This window comes from Plectropomus leopardus, chromosome 17, assembly GCF_026936395.1.
Source record: "Plectropomus leopardus strain MGB_pleo_1.0 chromosome 17, ASM2693639v1, whole genome shotgun sequence".
NCBI classification, from domain to species: domain Eukaryota; kingdom Metazoa; phylum Chordata; class Actinopteri; order Perciformes; family Serranidae; genus Plectropomus; species Plectropomus leopardus.
Window position 1 is genome coordinate 6,827,410 of NC_142192.1, and position 20,946 is coordinate 6,848,355.

The 20,946-nt window shown below is 39.0% G+C and overlaps 1 protein-coding gene across 1 annotated transcript; it reads left to right on the forward strand.

Annotated features, from left to right (window-relative positions):
* Positions 1-821: 821 nt before the first annotated feature.
* zdhhc18b (zDHHC palmitoyltransferase 18b) lies at positions 822-16,443 on the forward strand. Its single transcript, XM_042506356.2, has 9 exons — positions 822-1,663; positions 2,772-2,932; positions 6,371-6,520; positions 6,748-6,885; positions 7,121-7,172; positions 7,275-7,377; positions 7,607-7,716; positions 8,641-8,743; positions 13,624-16,443. Exons 1-9 carry the CDS (start codon positions 1,413-1,415, stop codon positions 13,981-13,983), a joined length of 1,428 nt encoding a protein of 475 aa, XP_042362290.1. The 5' UTR covers positions 822-1,412; the 3' UTR covers positions 13,984-16,443.
* Positions 16,444-20,946: the final 4,503 nt, after the last annotated feature.

A 20,946-nucleotide genomic window follows, 5' to 3' on the forward strand; every position in this document is an offset into this window, starting at 1 on the left:
GCACTGTGCCTGGGTCACACACCTGGGAAGTACCCCAGGCCAGACACTTTTTAATGTAATTGTGAAGAACCATGCTCCACACAGCAGTGTCGAGCATTTAAGTCAATTTGACCAAGTGGCCAAACCATGAAATTACATGATGCCACTGGGCCCAAAAAGACTTTTCTTCATAGTCTAACACTGTGCAAGAGACTTCTATAAATCCGTGACTGGTCAGTTGCACTGGAACGCATTAAGGTAGGAAGTCGGTAATACTTAAAAACAAAAAAAGAAACAACAATAACAAAAAAACCTTTTTATTAACAGTTTTGAAAACAGTGCTTTCAGTGGACAACACATTCAGTTCAGTATGTACAAAAAGTAGCAAGTAATGACCAAAATTTACAAATAAAAGTAATGAGACAAACCAGACAAAACTAACTAACCAACTAACTAAATAAATAAATAATAAAATACAATAAAATAGAGGCAAGTATGAACACACGTACCTTAATAATTCCAGACCTGGAATTGTTGACTTCCGATTGCAGCTCCGCAGATTCCTCGCATGATGAACGTCAAGTCACCCACAGTGACCGCTGATTTACCGGATATGGAAGGTAACGTTTGGCAACATTTCATAATCTGTAGACATTTGACATTTATACGGAAAGACGTATAAAGGAAAATGCTATAAATAGGTTATTGAAAATCATTACGTGTCCATTAATTTTGTATGATTGTCATCATTATAATTAAAATGGAATTAAAATATTGTTGCTTTATTTTGAAATGAAATGAACCGGAAACGCAGCTTTTCTTTGTGTTGAGTTTGACAACAGCTAGTTTGACGGGACGACTCGTTTTGTGACAGCGTAGCTAACCAGCACTAGTCACGAATGTGTCGGCGCTCCTGGTAGGAGAGTAATATATATATAAATGGAAAAATATTAAGTTTTATTGCTCCTCTTGATTTATCCATTCGGGATATTTTGGATATTCGCAAAAAGGGGTTGGTAATGTGTGCAAGACGAGCAAGCTAACATGCTAGCAGGGGTAACGGTATTTTGGGTTTGCTGATGTTAAATAGTCCGCAGCTGGCTGAGTTGGCTAGTCTTAATGGCACAGCTAACAAGCTAACGATGACCAGTTGGTCAAAACCTGAATTTGTGCGAAGACTTTCTGGAGATAAAGTCAAGGAGGGATAAGTGAAGAGGCATGGATAGCACCAGAGATGTAATTTCGAGCACGGGCTGTTTGGGTTATTTACAGCTGGATACCCATGGTGTAGGATTAGCTTGTTTTCTCCGCGGAGTGACGACGTTTGCTCCTCTCAGCTGCATCAAACACGGGCGTCGGTGATGCTGTCGACCGCTCGCCAAAAGACCCGGTTCTCCGAATTGGGACAGAGCACCCAAACTTCATCATAAATCATGAAAAACTGTGAGTATCAACAAATCGACCCCCGGGCACTTACGACGCCCACCCCGACCCCTCCACCTCATCATGGACACGACGGGGATAAGAGAGAAAAGCCCAAGAGACCGAGGAGAAAGTGGGAAATTTTCCCCGGGAAGAACCGCTTCTACTGCGATGGACGGATCATCGTGGCCCGGCAGAGTGGAGTATTACCCCTCACCCTGGGCCTTATTCTCATCACATGTGGATTATTCTTTATATTTGAGTGAGTTTATGTGTCATATTAGGTCCACAATTCAGTCATATCACCTGCGAGCTCAGCTCATATGACGTATAAAGGACGAAATATCAATACGTATCATATCCCACATCATACAGTAATATGAAGAAAACGAGCTTTATAAACTGCAATTTTATTGAATTGATTTCTGTCTGGTTTATCAAATCCACGCCGAATATTAGAGCAGGTTCTACTTATTCCTAATGATGTCCTTATTTGTGTTTTACCAGAGCAATCCATGTACTAATACGCAATTCACATAAAAAATGTCAGATTTCATAATGTAGTCTGGTAAAGTTTTACATTTAGATTTAGTCTTACAATGATTGAATGTCATCTATTTTGGGGAGAGGGCAACGGGCAACAAAAGTATAAGTGAGCCAATAATTAGAGAGAAATCAGTAATAAGTATAAGAATCATATCTTAAAAAAATTAAGGACAAATATGCACACAAAGAAAAACACTCAAAACAAATAAAAAGTTAATTAAAAAACTATAAATAATAAATTTGTAACATAATTTTATATATGTAATTTTATTAATTAAAAATATAGTTTTCATTTAGCCTTTTTTCTTTTTTCCCTAGATATTTTTCCCTAGAAATAATGTGTTTTGTAATGTATTTTAAAAAATACTAATTTTCGACATCTACTTTCTTGTAATTTGTGGAACATTTTTAACAAGTTGCTCATTGCCTTTTTCCCCAGTGTTTATGAAAGAAATCACACCAATTTGATCAGGTTTCAAAGGTTTAAACACTTTTAAAAATATTTGAAAGCAGCACAAGAAAAATGATGTTGCTCCATGTTTCAGTGGGCTGATAAGGCATGATATATACTATGATAAAGAGTAGTGCTTGAATATGAAAATTATTCTCTGTAACATTGCAGTGAAAAGTGTGTCCTATCTCCATGGATTTTACATGGTGATTAAAGCCACTGAATGTTAATTATAAGTAGATCCCCTGGTGGGTGAAAAAAATTAGGTCCAGGTGTATGAGACTGGGCTTTTATCTCCATCCTTTTTCAGCCTTTTATTCTCTCAGCCTGTCTTAGTAACCCATCTTCTCTCTGTGGCTGCCCCTTATCACAGCTGTCCCTTCCTGGTCAAACACCTGACCAGCTGCATACCTGTAATTGGAGGAGGCCTCTTTGTGTTTGTGCTCATCACCCTGCTCCAGACCAGCCTCACTGACCCCGGCATCCTGCCCAGAGCAACGCCAGATGAGGCGGCAGACATTGAGAAACAGATCGGTAAGGACCAACTGGGTTAAAAGCAAGGTCCTAATGATATGGTTGTCTCAAGGTTGTTTAAATGTGATATCCAATATCATAAAATTTTACAGTTTTTAATGTATACTGTGCAGATTTTTTTCTTTAAAAAAAAAAAGGCTCACTTTAAAGACTCAAACAAAGTAATTTCTCTAAGCCAGTGGTCCCCAGCTGGTGCAGCCACAGGGTCTAGATTTCTCCTAAGTCATTAGTTCAAGGTCCACACATTATAAATTACCATGTATTTAATTTTTTAAATTAATTTTGCAAAATGCAAACAACAAGTGGGCTTAGAACACATAGACATAAAACATAATGCAAAAATGAACAGAGACGACACTTCAGCAGAAAAGCTTGGTGTCTGGAATTCACTTTACTTCAAAATAAATCATTTTTTTTACAAACTTGACACATTCACAAGTCACTTGTGGTCCATTCAGAGTGGACACCTGACCCATCAAGTTGGGAACCACTGCTCTAAGTCATTATTTAGAACCCACTAGCATTGGGTGGCAGTGTATTATGTGAAGAGATCGTGCCCACAGCCTGTATTGTCCTATTATTTCGCTGTGGTCGGGATGTTCTTTGGACTTAATACAAAGTCTTTTTTTTTTTTTTTTATAAGGGCTGCTATGAATTTCCTTCTTGATGCGGCATCATGTCACTCCAGTGTGTGTTTTAGACAGCATGCCGGCATTGCAGAATCAAAGGTGTGACGTTTAACACAACAGCGTTGGCCTCTAACGTGACATCACACACATGTCAGCAGGCCTTTATAAACAATAACAATGGCATAGCATGTCAATAAAAATCATCAACTAGGTTCCAGATCATAAGCAGCACACATCTAAGAGGTAACTACAAAATTCCAGAAACAAACAAACAAAAAAAAACCACTGAAAAACGTTAATATATAGTCAGGGGAAATACCAAGCCAACAAAGGGAAAGAGAGGGTGCATCTGGGTTTGGCTATCGCTTCCCCCTTAGCTGGCAATATTGTTTACAAACCATAATCATCAATGCCTGCATAGCAGAGCATTAAGTAATGGCATTCTTCATCCAGAGTGGTATTCCTGCCAATTTATGGCTCTGAATTTAGGCCACCACCAGCACTAGAACTCTCCAAATGTCATTTATATTCCCAAATAGAAAAGCAAACTGAAACTGAGTAGCTCTGCTCATTTCTTCATAAGTCTGCTTAGTGGCATTCATTTGTGTCAAACCTTAAAGAAATTCTATTTTTGTCACTGTCACCAGAGCGTTCACACGGTTTATTTTGCTTCAGAGCACAATTCACATTTCAAACTGAAGGCATTGTTCTGCTGAGGTCGGCTGTTTCACCCTGAAATGGAAACATAAGGCACGTTCTAATGAACAGTGATTCTGTTGCCAGTTTATTTTAATGATGATGAATCTTTTGGCATGTTAAAGGTCCTAAGTAGATTTCTTGAAAAGACTCATTTACCATGACTCTGTGGAACGAATGTCAACTTGGCAGCAATTAGTGTATTTATTTGTACAAGAAATGCGTCCTTTTGACTTCTAAAGTTTGGACTGGAAGATTTGCTTTCCCTCAATCTGTCTGTTTTTGCACCTCAGGTCTGTTCAAAGCATCCCATCAGTTTTATTCACTGTCAGTTTCATGTCTTGCCAACAGTATCTTTGCTCTTCATATGGCAAGCCTCGATGTAATGACCTTCGTGTCTAAAGTTGGCTCGTGCGCACCTTGTTAACTCCTACTCATGACCAAAGTTTAGGCAGTGATGATGTAACATGTTCATATTACCCAACCGTTCTGCCGTTGTTGTAGTTATATTTGAAAGAGAGATTCTGACATAAGTATTGAACATTTACCTACCGCTCTGTCTTTAAGGAAACGCTTTGGACATTTCGTTTGCAGTATTCTCCTGTTATTAGGCTGAATGTAATTACTGATCCCATTAATAGTTAATCAGTCAGTTAGTTAGTCCGTGGAGTTAATTCAAGATTTGTCTTAATTTCATACTAATTCTAAGCAGATTTTTAGCTCGTAGTGAGTTGACAGTGGAAAAGTGGTAAGATAAAGCGTGTAAATAAATACTTAAAAACACTACAAATATGCTTAGACTGTGCTGTTGATTTAGTATTGCCCCACTATGTGGACATTTCAAAGTAGCTGCTTAATTTCCATGCATCAGTGTAATTCTTATGTCTTCTCCTGTAAATTTTAATGGGACATTCACCCCAAAATCAAAAATACACATTTTACCCTTCTGTAATGCTATTTATCAGTCTAGATTGTTTTGGTGTGAGTTGCAGAGTGTTGGAGATATTCTCTCCAATATAATGGATCCAGATGACACTCAGCTTGTGGTGCTGAAAGCACCAAAAAATTACCTGAAAACATGCAACAGCAATGTCTCTTTCCAGAAATCATGACCCAGTTATCCAAAATAATCCACAGACCTTGTTATGAACAGTTTCGCGCAGGAACTATTTTCTTTCTACTCAACTACATGTGCATCTGCTCATGGATGAGAGACACCTGACAGTGTGAGATGTAAACATTAATAGAGCCCTCAATGGCTGGCTAGCTCAGTGCTGCTATCTTTTTTTAATGAACATTAAATAAGGAGTCAAAAAAGCACATCACATCTTTGCATGAAATGAACTGAATGAGAGCAGCAACCAATAAAATCAAAATATGTAGACACAATCAACCAAACAACCAAAGAGTAAATCATAAGACACAAAAAATAGGGAGAAAAGAAAGAAGAAAAAAACAAAAACAACAAACAAACAAACAAAAAAAGTGGTCACTCAGAAACTAGGGTACATAGAAATTCATTCACTTAGTGCTGTTAGCTGAGCTAGTAGATGCACACTTCCTTCTGCGTAGTGATACAGTTGGTGGGTTTACTTCTCTAGCAAGAACATAGTTCCTACACGAAACTGCTCACAACAAGGTCTGTGGATTATCTTGAGTAACTAGGTCAGGATTTCTGGAAAGAGACATTACCGTTAAATTTTTCAAATGAATTTTTTTTGGCGCTTTGAACACCATATGCCATCTAATTCCGTTATATTGGAGCAAAGACAGACATCTCTATGGCTGATATCTCCAACACACAACAAAACAATCAGTACTGACAGAAAGCACTACAGGTGAGAAGAAAAATATATAGTTCTAATTTTTGGGTGAACTGTCCCTTTAAGATGGAAAAATGCGTTGATTTATTGTATCTTGAGTGGACAAAAATAGAATACTATGGCTATGCGTAAATAGAACATACTTTTCACGATTAGTATGTAATGGAGACAGCTAAACATTTTTAACAGCAGGAAAAGTTGTCAGTATGCTATAATTAAAGGCCAGATCATTATCATTTAAGATCTATTGATCAGTGAATAGGAGTAATTATGTGTCTTCTCCTATGCAGACAACACGGGCAACACCAGCTACCGGCCGCCACCGCGCACCAAGGAAGTCCTCATCAACCAGCAGGTGGTGAAGCTCAAGTACTGCTTCACCTGCAAGATGTTCCGACCTCCGCGCACCTCCCACTGCAGCCTGTGTGACAACTGTGTGGGTGAGCTGCGGACACACACCGGCACTCTGACATTTACACATGATAAATAATTGATGGAGACCTCATAGGGCCACAGCGAACATGATCCCATTACTCTCGCTCAGGCCCCACTCATGGAATGACTCATCAGCGGCTTCTCAAAACTGTCGACGTTTTCCTGAAATAAAATTTCAATCCAAATGTCAGCGGTTCCACTCTGGGTTCATTTTCTGTGTTTCTCTTTTCAGAGCGATTTGACCATCACTGCCCCTGGGTGGGGAACTGTGTGGGGAAACGCAACTACCGTTTCTTCTACACCTTCATCGTGTCCCTCTCCTTCCTGACGGCGTTCATCTTCGGCTGCGTGACCACACATCTAGCGCTAAGTACGTGTTTTTGCTCCGGATCACAGGTGTTTTATGTTTGATCTTACTGATAATAGCTGCCAACACACCTGACTCAAACAGCTGTCAGTAGGTGTAAGTGTTTGTTTTGTCTCGCTTGGATTGCCAGCCGGGCGGGGTTTACAACATTAGAGCAGGTTCACATAGCAGCCACTACACACTTTTACTCTTAATGGCCTTGTGTCAACATTATTTTTTCCTCTTACTCCTCTTTCAGGGGCTCAGGGTGGAAAGGGCCTGGTGTTTGCTCTGCAGGAGAGTCCAGGCAGATATCCTTTAATCACAAACGTGTAAAATTTACGTCAGTAAGTATTTTTATTTTTGTCTCCCTTGGCGCATATACCAATGCTCTCCTTGACTCGACCTTTCACTGCAGTGGAGCTGGTGATATGTTTCTTCTCAGTCTGGTCCATTTTGGGCCTCTCAGGCTTCCATACATACCTGGTTGCTTCCAACCTGACCACTAATGAAGATGTGAGTAATGCCTTGAGTTGACTTTACCGCAATAAAATCGTAGAGTAGATGTGAAATAGACTTTTTTGGTGTCTTGTGGTACAGTATTAAGACAATTTGGAATATTTGTAAAGTAAAATAGTATTTTAATTACATTGCATTAAAGCTGTAGTTGGTAACTTTTATATAAAAAAAAAATAGGATATGAATGTGAATCAAGATTCTGTATTCTATATCTTGTTCGGCCCAGATTAAAGGCTCCTGGTCGGGGAAGAGTGGAGAAGATGTCACCAACCCGTACAGTCATAAAAACATCTTTATCAACTGCTGCTCTGTGCTCTGCGGACCCATGCCACCCAGGTTAGTCTGTTTGAGTTATTAAAGGACTCCATGCTTGATTAGTATGTTTGAATGCGCGCGTGTCAAAGACATCCAAACACACTGCATTTGGTTTCATTCACGTCTCAGAAATGCATGTATATAATGACTTATAACCCCAAACTAGGTTCGCAATCAGGAACACATTGCATTTATCAGCCAGGAAGTGTTTTGGATTTTGCACGTTAGACACTAGATCAATCATTAAAAGTGTTGTTAGTAACGTTTTTTGCAGGGCTCTAATCCTTGAATTAAAATTTCTGGAAATTAACAGCAAATACTAAATTCAGCATACTCATCTACCCTTGTATGCTGTTTTGATAATGATAATATTATAATAACAATACATTATATTTATAGAGCCCTTTAAGGAAGTCAAGAAAGATCATAAAATAGAATACATTAAAATGCAACATTACAATTCATATGACATTAGTTAATGAGGCCTATAACCGATGTTTGGAACCAATATGAATTTACAATAAAAATGAAAACCTTTCGATATTTAGATTTTTGGAATGTAACAAACTCTAACACAAAACTATGCTTAAACGTCTTTAGCAAATACTTCATCAAAATGGAAACTTTCAACATCAAAAACAGCAACTTTTTTTTTTAATAAAATCAAGTGATTTTTTTGAACTTCATAATTAATTAATTTTATGGATGATCGTCAGAATAAAATACCAATACAGATAATTAGCAAAATTTAAAATATCTGTTCCAGTAATTGGCCAGGTCGATCATTTGTTGACCCCATACTGCACATGTACAGTGTTGCTCAAAATGCCTTTTTTCTATCATTTTTGCAATCTGTAAGCATGATGTTTACTGTGCATTCATCACTAAGGATACATGAGCCTAAAGAGGCACACCTAATGACTTGAACCTTTCTGTCTTTTTCAGCTTGATCGACAGACGAGGTTTCCTACCCGCGGATGAATCCGCCCAGACAGCCGGCTCAGACATCGAGCTGCCCATTCTGGCCCCTAAAAACGAGATAAATGTGGTAGGAGGATCTTCCCAGCTGGCTTTTGGCTTGCAGGAATCCCCCTCTCCTGTGCCTGCACCCCCCTACTCCCACCAAAACTCTTCCTCTGCCTGACAGAAGCCTTGTTGCCTGCTGTAGCCTCTGTCTGCTGCCTGTGGTTGGTTGTTGTGTAAAGGTTAACCCCTTTATGTACACTGCAATCAGAGATAAAGTTGCAACAGTCTAAGATTTCCGTGGTAAAAATGTCAGAAAATATCAGGGTATATCGAATTGCAGTTATTGTAATCAGTTACAATGAGCCCTAATAGAATGAAAAAATAAGTTTTTTGGGTTCAATGAACTCTATTATAATTGAAACAATTTTCAGGAAAAATGTTTCATACCACGGTGTACTGGTTTCATGTTTCACTGCTGTGACTCTGGTCAGAAGTTTAGTGTTTATCACTTTTCTCAGTGCAAACTAGACATGAAGGTCCAGCGTGTAGGATTTAAAGTCATCTGTCAGCAGAATTGGTATATAATATTCATAAGTATGTTTTCATTAGTTGCTAATTACCTGAAAATAAGGATTGTTCTTTAACAGAGCAGGTCCTCTTTCAAGTAGTTCGCCATGGTCTTCAACAGAGAAGCCCAGAACGGAGAAATCAGAGACTGGTTCTAGAAAGGGCTATTTGCATTTTTTGCTGTAGTTTTATACACTTGGCACATGGGAGAAGTCTCAGCCCTGCAGACTCACTGCTAGATGCTTTGAAGGAATTTCAAAACGAAGTTGACAACTTGGTGTTTGCTTTACATCAGTTGAAGTACTTTGAATCAAATTTTAAAGCAGTTAAAAGGTCTGTCTCAATTTTTGGCAAATGGACGAACTTCCATAGAATGAGATGAGAGGATCAATATCAATGGGTGTGTTTCCATTGCGGGAACATTTACAGGAACGGCCTCGTTGTCTGTGCTCTCAGCCTCTGTGTCTCCATCGCAGGGTACGTCTCTGGTGGGACCCACTGGACGCTTGAGTTGATGTAATCATTCTTCTTCTTCTGCTGGGTTATATGCTGCGTTCGTGTGATGTCGGAAGGGCAGACATTATTCAAAAATTAGCAAGAAATTAGAAGAAGGTTACAAGAAAATTACCTGAAAATAAGAAAAAAAAGGTTACCATGAATTATATAATTACAATAATAGTTTTCTGGACACCCCCCATGCCCTTTTTAAAAAATCCCCTTTTTAAAAGTAATTTTCAGGTTATTTTCTTGTTCCTTTTACTGATTTCTTGCAATTGGTTGGACATTTTTTTCCCAAGTTGCTCACCCCCACTCAGTAATGTCAGTTAGGCAGCAATATCCCTTCAGGTTTTACTAACATTAGCCACCACAGGTTATTTCAAGACGTAGTCAGGCTCAATTGATTAGGAGTGCATTTTATTGCTTATAGTTTGTCTCCCTCTGTTTCAATCATTGTGCCAAGCTAAGCTAAGCAGCTGCTGGCAGTAGTTTTATATTTGGAGTACAGATGAGAGAAGTATCAATCCTTTTATCTCACTCTCGGGAGGAAATGAGCTGCTTTTACAAAAAGCTCAACTATAGTTTTAAACAGTGTTTTAGTAATGTGCAGTTGGCTGTTGAAAATGAACATATCAGGTTTGCAGACATTTTTTCTTTTGAAATAAGCGACAGTGATACTATTTACTATATAATTTATATATATATATATATTTGTAGTTTTTTATCAGAATTTACACCTCCAGTATTTTCTCATGTGCAGTATGTCGACTCAGGGTGTTTTTTGAGGGACGAGGAGAGCACGAGTTGTAAGTGAACATGCTAGTTTCTTGTTTGTTGTTCTCTCTGACAGCAAGCGATATAAAAGGACGTTTGGAAAGTCGTACAGCAACTTTTGTTTACAAGACGTTAACTGCGGTTCAGAAGAGAGTGGCAGCCTGAGCTGCAGCGCTCTCATATCAAGCAGTAGAGTAGCTGCAGTTTGGATTTTTTTGGAAGACAAACAGCTCATTTTTGTTTACACCAAAATAACAGGACAGCCATAAAAGCTTTTTTTTTTTTTTTTTAATTTTTGTGTGTGGAACAAACTGAAAGCCAGTTGACGCTGTTAGTGTTTTCTTGTCTGAAATTTTGTTGTTGGCTTCGGTGAATGTGTAAAAATAGTCTTTTGAATTCAGTTGATGCACCGGTGGAGCTGTGAGGAAGCTTTTTCTGCACCAACATTTCTTTGTTTTTATTTTGTGGTGGTTCACCTTCTCATGTTACCAGTCATATGTTTGCATATGAAACGTCAAAATGCCAAATTATTTGTGACACATCATGTTTGTCTTCATGCCTCTGTTACCTGTTTTATACATTTATTTTGTCAGTAAATGCAATGTAAACATAATAAAACATGCATTTTCGTCCATGCAAATCATCATCTGTGTGTGCTCATTTTTCATTGTACTGTTTGTGCACCCTCCAAATTCAAATATTGGGAGTATTTAAGTATTTTCCAAGCTCCTAAAAAACTGTCCCGGTGTCAGTACCCTCCCAGTGTGTCTCTTCATCCAGTCCTAACTTGCTGTTCTGTATGTGATTTGTCTCTGTGCCTGTGTCGCGCCACCAACACAAGGAGGAGAAATGTCTGGACTTTGCTCTGACCTGCACTGGCTGATTGTCTACTGTTAGTGCAGAGAAAAGTTTGAGCTTGGTAAGCCTGTTTAGAGAAGGCGGAAGCGAGCGCAGAATCTCTGTGGCCACTGCTGTGTCTGCATGTTCTCTCTGGCTTGCTGCTGTGCCCATGCCTTATTTTTTTTTTGCTGTCATGTTAAATGCATTTTAGAGTGGATAATTTAACACAAGACAGTGTGTTCTACATGTAAAATTCTATATGTAAAATGTATTCATATTTATTCTTATACTACACAAGTATCTTTAAATTTGACCTCTTTCATGCCACAGAATTGACTGTCTGTGACAAAAAGTTGTTCTTGTCAAGGTAAAACCATTTGTAGCATTTTGTACATGATGGGAGGGGAAAACTAAGCATACCAAAAGAACTCTTAAGGTGCATGATATAGTCACTATAGCCATGAAATCACATAAAATCAAAAGGGACAGTTCACTTATTGAACTACACCTGCCAAATGTGTCATCGTGCAGGAGGAAATGTGCATGTACTCATGGATGAGAGGTTTGTGCCCATGACAGTGTGACTGACTTAGCTCACTGAGTGGTGCTAGGTGACCTAGCACCATTGAATATCGAACTTATAGTTAGTATAAATAGTAGATGCACACTTCCTTCTGCATAGTGAAGTGGCAAATGTAGTTCTTCAAAGTCATTTAAAGGTTTAGGTGATAAAACTGTATAGTCTGGGTCTTCAGCAAGGGGTCTGGGAAACCCTAGAATAATTAAGACCCAATCACTCAAGATAATCCACAGACCTTGATGCGAGTAGTTTCATGTATGAGCTATTTTCTTTCAAATGAACAACCGAATCAGCATGCAGAAGGAAGAGTGCATCTACTCATGGAAAAGAGCATGTGATAGCAAAAGATGTAAACACTGATTACAGCTCCTCGGTTCAGCTGTACGTTTAGCTAACTCAGTGGTGCTAGGTGAGCCAGCAGTAAATGCACATTTCATTGGTGGCTGTAGTTTGGTAGAGAGAAAATAGTTCCTACATGAAACTGCTCATGACAAGGTCTATGGATAATCTTGTGTTACTTGGTCATGATTTCTAGAAAGAGACATTGCTGTTGAGTTTTAAATATATTTTCTTTTGGCACTTTGAGCACCACAAGCTGAGTGCCATCTTTTCCATTTATATTGGGGAGAAGGCAGACAGCTCTACGGCCGATATCTCCAAAACTCAGCAACTCAAACCAAAAAAAATCTACACAATTTGCCCTACAGGTAAGAAAGAAAATATGTATTTCTTTTTATTTTGGGGTGAACTGTCTCTTTGAGATAATTAACTTGACTGTGTAAACCCATTCTTAATACTATTTGGATATATGGATGGATGTGGATATGAATATATATTATCTTTTTAAGCAGCTCCATACAGGAAAACAAATCAAAAAGTGTTGATATGTGTCAGTATCTTTGGGGACACACTGACAGCCTGGCTGGACTGACCTGATATCAAAGCTCCTTTGTCTCCCTGAAACTGAGATGAAATAGAGCTTTTTACACAGGGAACTGTGAACCTTCCTTAACAGTTAATGTTTTCAATTTGAATAAGAAATGCCCCCCATGGCTTTATGCTCTTGAAGTTCATCTATTATTCACACTCTGAGTGTATTGTAGCTTCAGGGCTGAGGACATTTTAAACTTAGGTCTAAATTCTCCAGGTGAAGAGCAGTGTTTAAAAGGCCACTAATCATTATTTTTATCTTAACAATCATTTCAACATATTCTTCCTTTAAAATTAACTGTTTCATTTGGTTCAGTGCTTTACAAAATATTGCTGTAAATTGAACACTGTTTCATTTTTGTTTTTTCTATTTACATTATTTTCCTTTATGATGTCAGGATTTTACAGCACCTGGCTGTTAATTTTATGGACATTTTTCACAGTGCACAAAGTACACCGCTGTAGTACTCTTTTGTACTATTTTTTACTGAGTTCTAACTAACTTGACAATGCTATTTGATGCTCTTTGAAACAAACACCTATCAAATATAATTCCCTAGGTCTATTGTTTATCTGCATGCAGATCTAAGGCACAAAACATTTGCAAACTCCTGCTTTGAGCCACACATGGCCTGCTTGCACTTCCAGCTTGCCTTGTGATTCATCTTGCACAGCTGCTGCTGCGTTCACTGAAGTGATGTAACATCCTGCTGTTCACCCTGCTAACTCCGCTGACTCGTCTCATCACTTTGTCTTTTGTTCTTTCTCCCCAGTGCACACAAGGAACTAAAGGTCTGCTGGAGTCGGCCACCCTCCCTCCGCTGCTGTCCACCTCGTGTCCTCAGGGGAAACCTCAGACAGCTCATACCTGCCCAGACAGCAGCCCCGCGGTGCACCCTGACCCCTCACCGGAGCTCTCCACCAGCTGCGGGGCCCGCCACACTGCTAGCTCGCAAGGCGATACCTCTCCACCACATCACACCAAGACTCGATCAAAGAAAAGCAAACGAGCGGCTTTGCATATTACCAACCCTTCCTTTGACGACGCCCCAGTTTCCCCTACCTCTCTGGACGCTGGCCCCAGCTCCAAAGCCAGGGGCCACAAAAGTGCCAGCTTCGACCCTTTGCGCTGACTGAAATGACGGCTTTCTCAAGTGAAAACACACCTTGTTTGAAACTTGCATGCTGTAACACAGTCAGATACAAGTGGTATGAATTCAAATATCTTATTACGTGTTGGTTGTCTGAAAGCTCGGGGTGAAGTCATGTGTATGAGGATGACAATCACAAAGATATGTGTGTATGTGTTCAATTTGTAGTGGAAATAGGAACACTAGAGCAGATTGGATGCATGGCTGTGGAGGATGCAGCCTTTGTTGTGGAATGAAAAGCGCAGGAAAAGATTAATGTTATCAGATGGTGGAACTGGTGTAGTGACAGAGCCATATGCCTTTCTGATGAATCTCATGTAAAACATGATTTAACCAGCATGTCGGATCCATCGAATATTGTGAAATAGTGGCTTTGATGTTTCAGGTGGAAAAAAACTCTGGGGGCTTAAAAAGCTTGGTGCGGTCTTACAGGGAAAGTCTCTCCCAAATATAGAATTCACATATGTTATTTCTATAACATTGGGCAGCTCTGATTATTGTGTGACTTTGCACCAATTTCCCCTTAAACTGAACAGCAGGGAGACAGTTTGTACTGGTGATGTCATCTTGAGAAATTAAGGCAGTCACGGGACTCTGACCACAACCATGGAGCATTTAAGAATATGAGGAAATTTTGCCATTTATAGCTTAAAGCTCTGCATTTAAATCAAACTGCTTTGGATGTACAGATGGACAACAAATTAAAACTTACATGGCTCATTTTGCCTCAGTCCCCATCAGCAAGTTTATCTAGCCCCTCTCCAAAATCACCAATGCTTGCTCATTTGGGATGATTTTTAGTGACTGAAGTGATAAACATCCTCAGTGTTCTTTGAACATTTCTCTAAAACGTTTTTTTTCAACTTGTAGGTAACATTAGCCAATGCAAGCATTTTCCCCACAGGCTGTAAAATGTCTGAAAAACTGTTGACAGGACACCTTATATTGCAAATTATGTCAATTATGACTATTATTATGAATACAAAAAAGCAATCTAAAAATTCATGATGTCATGTGCCGAGCAGTAACTTGCGTGTGAAGCCAAAAGATATTTGCATATTAAATGGGCCGCATACAATTGAAGTAAACCCATAAACTTTTTTTTGCACATGCACCAGGTGAGCAATGCCCTTGGAATGAATAGGTGCTATACCGGGGTCCGGTGTGTAGTTATACATCCACGATTGCAATCTGCCAGTTTACCACTAGATGCTGCTAAATCCTACACACTGGACCTTTAACATATTATCAGAAATTGCAATCTCAGTTTGTGACTCTAGTGGAATTCATGTGATTTGGTGTGGAAAAGACATTGATGAACCTTATATTTACATGTATTGAATTGTGGATTCATTTTTTTTACAGTTTTAAATGTAGGCCTACATATAGTTTTAACAGAAAATGATGAGATTCCTGGTCAGCATATAGACATTTATGTTTTTGCAAACAAGATTTTCTTTGTCACCAATCTGAAATATCTCAAAAGTATATGGGTCCACTGAGTTCAGTAAGTAATACACTTTCACTGGACCTACCCCCAAAAATGGTCATGTGATGCCATTATCCAACTTTCTTTGTTAAAAGCTTTAACAACCAACATACTGAAATCGCACATGTGAGTTCTGTTTTGTGTGGATTTTCCCTTTAACATTGCACAAACAGCACAGTGTGTTCAGTTGTATCGGTGTGTACAGATTTCCGTGCTGTGTAAATGGCAGTGAATGCAACTGCATGATAATGACTAAAGACCTTTTTTTTGTTTATTTACATCCATTCAGACATCACTTTATAGTCCCCGAGGGGTCTTGTACCACTTTTTGTAGGACTCCTGAACATTGTGCACCTGAGCTGAAGCAGTGCCATCAGTGTTTGTGCTGCACCACCTCCTGCTTGTGCTGTCATAACCATCACACAATGATTTTTAAGCTTCTACTTCCTGCTCACACTGCAGAAGCAATACCTGTGCTTCCTCCTTCAAATGGTTTTACTTTTGTGCGCTTTGACAAATCTAATGTGAACGCTGGAGTGTGTTGATTCGTTCTCAGGTGGGGTTCGGTATTCAATATGCAAGTTCCATGTTTGTTTATCCATATTGTAACCTGATGGCAATAGCTGCACAAAAATGCAATGATCACAACCATCATCTGTGCACTAAAACATAGGCACGCACACACACACACACACACACACACGCACACACACGCACACACACACTCACACTGTCTGTAGCTCAGTTAAAGCGTGTTAACACGGTGTAGAGCAGCCTCACTTCATGTGCAGTATTCACCTTGTCATCCCTACACCCTCTGGATGTCACTGAGAGTGACTGAAAGTAATGCATTTCTGAAGAGAGAAAAAATGTACTGTATTTGTACAAACTGTGAGGTTATTCCAGATGATGCTCCTGTCAAAGTAAAAGGAAAAGAAAATAAAGTTCAGTGAAATAAAGAGGCTCCACTTGTTTTTATGGTGCTGAAATGCTGCAGTCGGCCACTAGATGACAGTGAAGAACCGCCGTATAAACGTGGAGCTGCAGCCAGATAACCCACCCAGTCAACCACGATATACTGTGAACATACAGGCATTTCTACCCTCATGATTCTCCTCTAATTCTTTTGCTTTTTTGTCTTCCTCCCTTAAATTACATTAAATTATATAAGTAAATGGAGCAGATAATTCAGTAATTATGAAGGGAAGTTTCTACTTTTAAGGCATTTGGAAAAAAAAAGTTTGAGACTATTCATACAGTCATGAATAAATAAAATTTTAAGGAATACTGTTGGGTTTAATCAAATTTGACAGACTGTGGCATCTCCCTTGCAACATAAGGAAACCCAACAACTGTCATCAGTTAGCCTATTTATATATAATAATACAATTATATAATAAAGATACTAATTACAAAACAAACACATCAACTTACTGTCACTATATTCTGAAAGACACACATGAGACAGATAATGTCCCTTTATCTATTCCTACTCCTTATAATGGCATTGGCTATTACTTGCATGGTGCATGGGAACTAATCAATCGGAGCCCAGCAGTTTCTTAAGCAGCTGTCAATCACTATGTCAAACTAGGCAGCGCCAGTCAAATATGAATCGATATTCTGTAACTGAATCCCTTGCCTCAAATGTTGTCAGAAACATTTTAGTGTACTCTTCAGCTGTGTAATTGTGCATGTTGGTAACACTTGACACACACATTCCAAGCATCCATTTATCCACCTCTGCAGGATTCAGTCCAATTAGTACTCACTGGGCTGAAGGCAAAAACAAATTGCCAGTCTATCAAAGTTTCTTTGAAAAAATGCAAAGGGCTGTCACCACTGAATGTTGGACAGTTATGAACGTATTTAATCTGTGGTGATCTGTTTGAATCCAGAATTCATGTATAACAGGCAGTGCCTTGCACTTCAGTGCTCTCCCGTTGTCATATTGTACACATTAGGGTTCCTGAGCTTATAGACTTAACATTGGAATGACATCATTGACTTTAAAATCCCTTGTCTAGGCTCTTGGAAAGTTTTACAAATACAGAACTTATAGTCTCATGGATTTAAAATTCATACTACACAGAATGAGTAACAACTGACCTTGTGGCAGCGCTGAATCCTGCTCTATGAGCCTTTTTTACACCTGTTGTTACCATGCGTTTCAGTAGATCTGATCACAAGTGGACACATTTTTAAGTCTGTCTGCTCCAGTCTGTTCTCATCCCAAAGTCGTCATATAATGGTGTTTTGTCAGAGATAGTGGCGTAAGATACCGATGCTAAAAGCCACTTTTTGTGGCAGCATGATATGCCACTGGGTGGGTTAGTTTATAATGCTGCTGGAAGGAATCTTTTGCTGTGTTACGATTGGGTGGACGGCACCAGGTGCGGGTGGATACGTGGACAGATGGAACCTGTCATGGCTGTAAGATATGCTGCTGGATGGCATCAGGTTGAGATGCTGCAAGTACCGATGCAATATAAAGAGTATGAGGCTCCTTTTAGGGCAGGCAGGAGGGGTGGTGGATGGATCCAACTAACCATGGACTTTCACATGGGAGTCTGGTGTTTGCTTCCTAAATGAGCCAAACAATATTTTTTTCTTACCCAAACCACCCATGCCTTTGAAGTGTTATCCTAACTATGTGCTTTTGGGGACGTCATGGCATTGGTTGCCATGCACGTTTGTTGCCTAAACAAAACCACCTTCTTTTTTTTGCCTAATCCTAACCATGTGTTTCTGCTGATGTCTTCACATTGGTGGCAGCTTCCCATAACATCACCAGCAGATGCAGTTGGATACCTAGAGCATAATATGTAGACATGGAAGTCCACTGACAAATTAGTAATATGTGATGACTTGGGATGAGAAGGTGTAATCAGAGCCTATTATTACATCCATGGTTGCCCTCAGTAAACAGGACTACTTAAAAAAACCAAAAAAAACTAGCAAGTCGTGCTGAGTGGATAATAATAACCATCTGAAGCTTTGGGCACCACAGATAGTAAACTAATGTCAGCTAAGTTCTTAAATATAGTCCTACAGTGATGCTGGCTCGTAACTTTCACTATAACAGAAGAGGCAACAGGGACTATGCAGTTCTTAATCAAAGTTAAGTCCAAGTTCATAAGTTCATTCAAACAAACAACATAGTTTAATTTTTTCGAACACATTTTTTTTTTTAAAAAATTGCAACATAGGCAATAAAGTAAATTCAGGAGCGTTTGCGTTTGTAGCCTGATGGTTTTAAAAATACTGCTCCAGATTAGAGATTATGTTGTATGAACCATTTACATTTTAATATTGTTAACTTGTTAATATCCTAACTAAGTGTGCCATATGAACATAAGAAGCTTAAACTTATGTCCCTGCCAAGCTCTGGATGTTCTAAGCATGTGTGGTTTTCTGTGTTTGATTTTCTATTATTCTTTGGCGCACACCCTGTAATCACTCTATGCATATTGTATGGGCTTTTGTCATTAAAGTCAGTTACTGCCTGGTTGCGTGTAGAGAGCCTGCTCATGTATGTCATTGCATTTTCCCCTGATTTGCATTCTAACTCTGCAGAAAGAATGAGGAATGGCAAGATTAAATAACCTTCCAGTCCTTCAGGTTGCCTGCTCAGCTTACTGTTAAAAACCCCCCCCCAAAAAACGGCCTCTATTCATAACATGAAAAGAAAATTCTTCGGCTTCAGTGGTGTACACACTTTATTCCCATCATTGCCTTTATTAATTCCATTTGCCTCTTTAATATCACAAACTATGACCAGGAGCTCCATCAACTACATTAGTCTCTCTTGAGAAAAGTGTCTTGAATGTGCTCAGTGATCTGGAATAATATTGTGTAAGAAAACTCTGGGGGCATTACTTTAAAGCTACACATAATAAAATAGGTTGGCTGAGGAGTTTTACATGTATACGTATCAAAAACAGGTGCTCTTTGGATCCAAGGACATGACTAAAACAGGAGAGGGTAGTTAAGACTTGTAGTTAACTTTCTCAAAAATAAGTAATAACCAAAAAATTCCAAGGCACACAGTTTTGTAAAAGTTATAAGCCTATGTGTTTCAACTCAGTTCATCAGGGCATGTGTAAACAAGCGGCAGCTCAGATTCACAGAGGCTGATGTCAGTTCTAGGCAATCAGAGCAGCACTAGATATTTGTCACAGGTGCTGTCAATGAAGTAGTTTACAGCAGAGTTTAAGACCACAAACATAGGTGATTTTTAGCAACCCATGATAGTTTTTCCAGTGGCATTTTATCCTGAAAATGTGTTACACGGAGCCCTGTTTTGGTGACCTGAGGCCATTTTTCCAGCAGCTTTTAGCCCTGAAATGGCTGTTTTTTTAGCAGTCCGTGGCTGTCATTTCACTTGCTTTTTAGCCCCTAAACATGGGCATTTATTGGTGAATTGTGGCTGTTTTCCTGATGGCTTTTTAGCCCCAAACCTGAAGTTTTCTTCAGCAACATGACTTTTTTCCCAGAGGCTTTTTAGCCACCAAATGTAGGTGTTTGGAGGCTAGCGACCCACGATTGTTTTTCCAGTGACATTTTAACCCCAAATGTGTGTTACACACAGCGATGTTTTAGCAACCTGTGGTCAGTTCTAACCCCGAATCTGAGGTTCTCTTTAGCAACCCATGGTTGTTTTCCCAGTGCCATTTTAACCCTCAAATGTGTTTTACACACAGCCATATTTTTCTAGTGACCCACAGCTGTTTTTCCAGCGGCTTTTTAGACCCCAAACATGGGTGTTTTTTGTAAGCAATCTGTAGCTGTTTTTTAGCCCTCAAACTTAAGCAGGTTCCCTTTAGCAACCCATGTTTTTTTCAGCAGCTTTTTAGCCCCAAAAGTGGGTGTTTTTTAACAACCTGTTGTTTTTCCAGTGGCATTCAGTCCTCAAATGCATATGTCACGCGCAGCCATGTTTTTTATTAATCTGTGGCTGTTTTTCCAGCAGCTTTTTAGCCCCCAAACGTAGGTGTTTATTAACATCCCATGGTTGTTTTTCCAGTGGCATTCAGCCCCTAAATGTGTGTGTCACACAAAGCCATGTTTTTATCAATCTGTGGCTGATTTTTCAGCAGTTTTTAAGCCCCCAAACATTGAGTTTTTAATCGATCTGTGGTTGCTTCATGTTTGCAAGGTATTTAAAATAATGTAAACTAACATTTTGGCATATTTTTGAGGCAACAGTGCATCAGATATTATGCTCTCAACAAAACACAAAAAATATGCAGCTTTAAATGGCCACTGTATTTCTTAAGATAATAATAATAACTATAACAACAACAACAATAATAATAATAATAATAATAATAATAATAATAATAATAATAATAATAATAATAATAATAATACATTTTATTGATAGAGCACTTTTCACAAGGCTCAAAGACGCATTACAGAGACAAAAACAAAGTCAATTAAAACTGAATAAATAA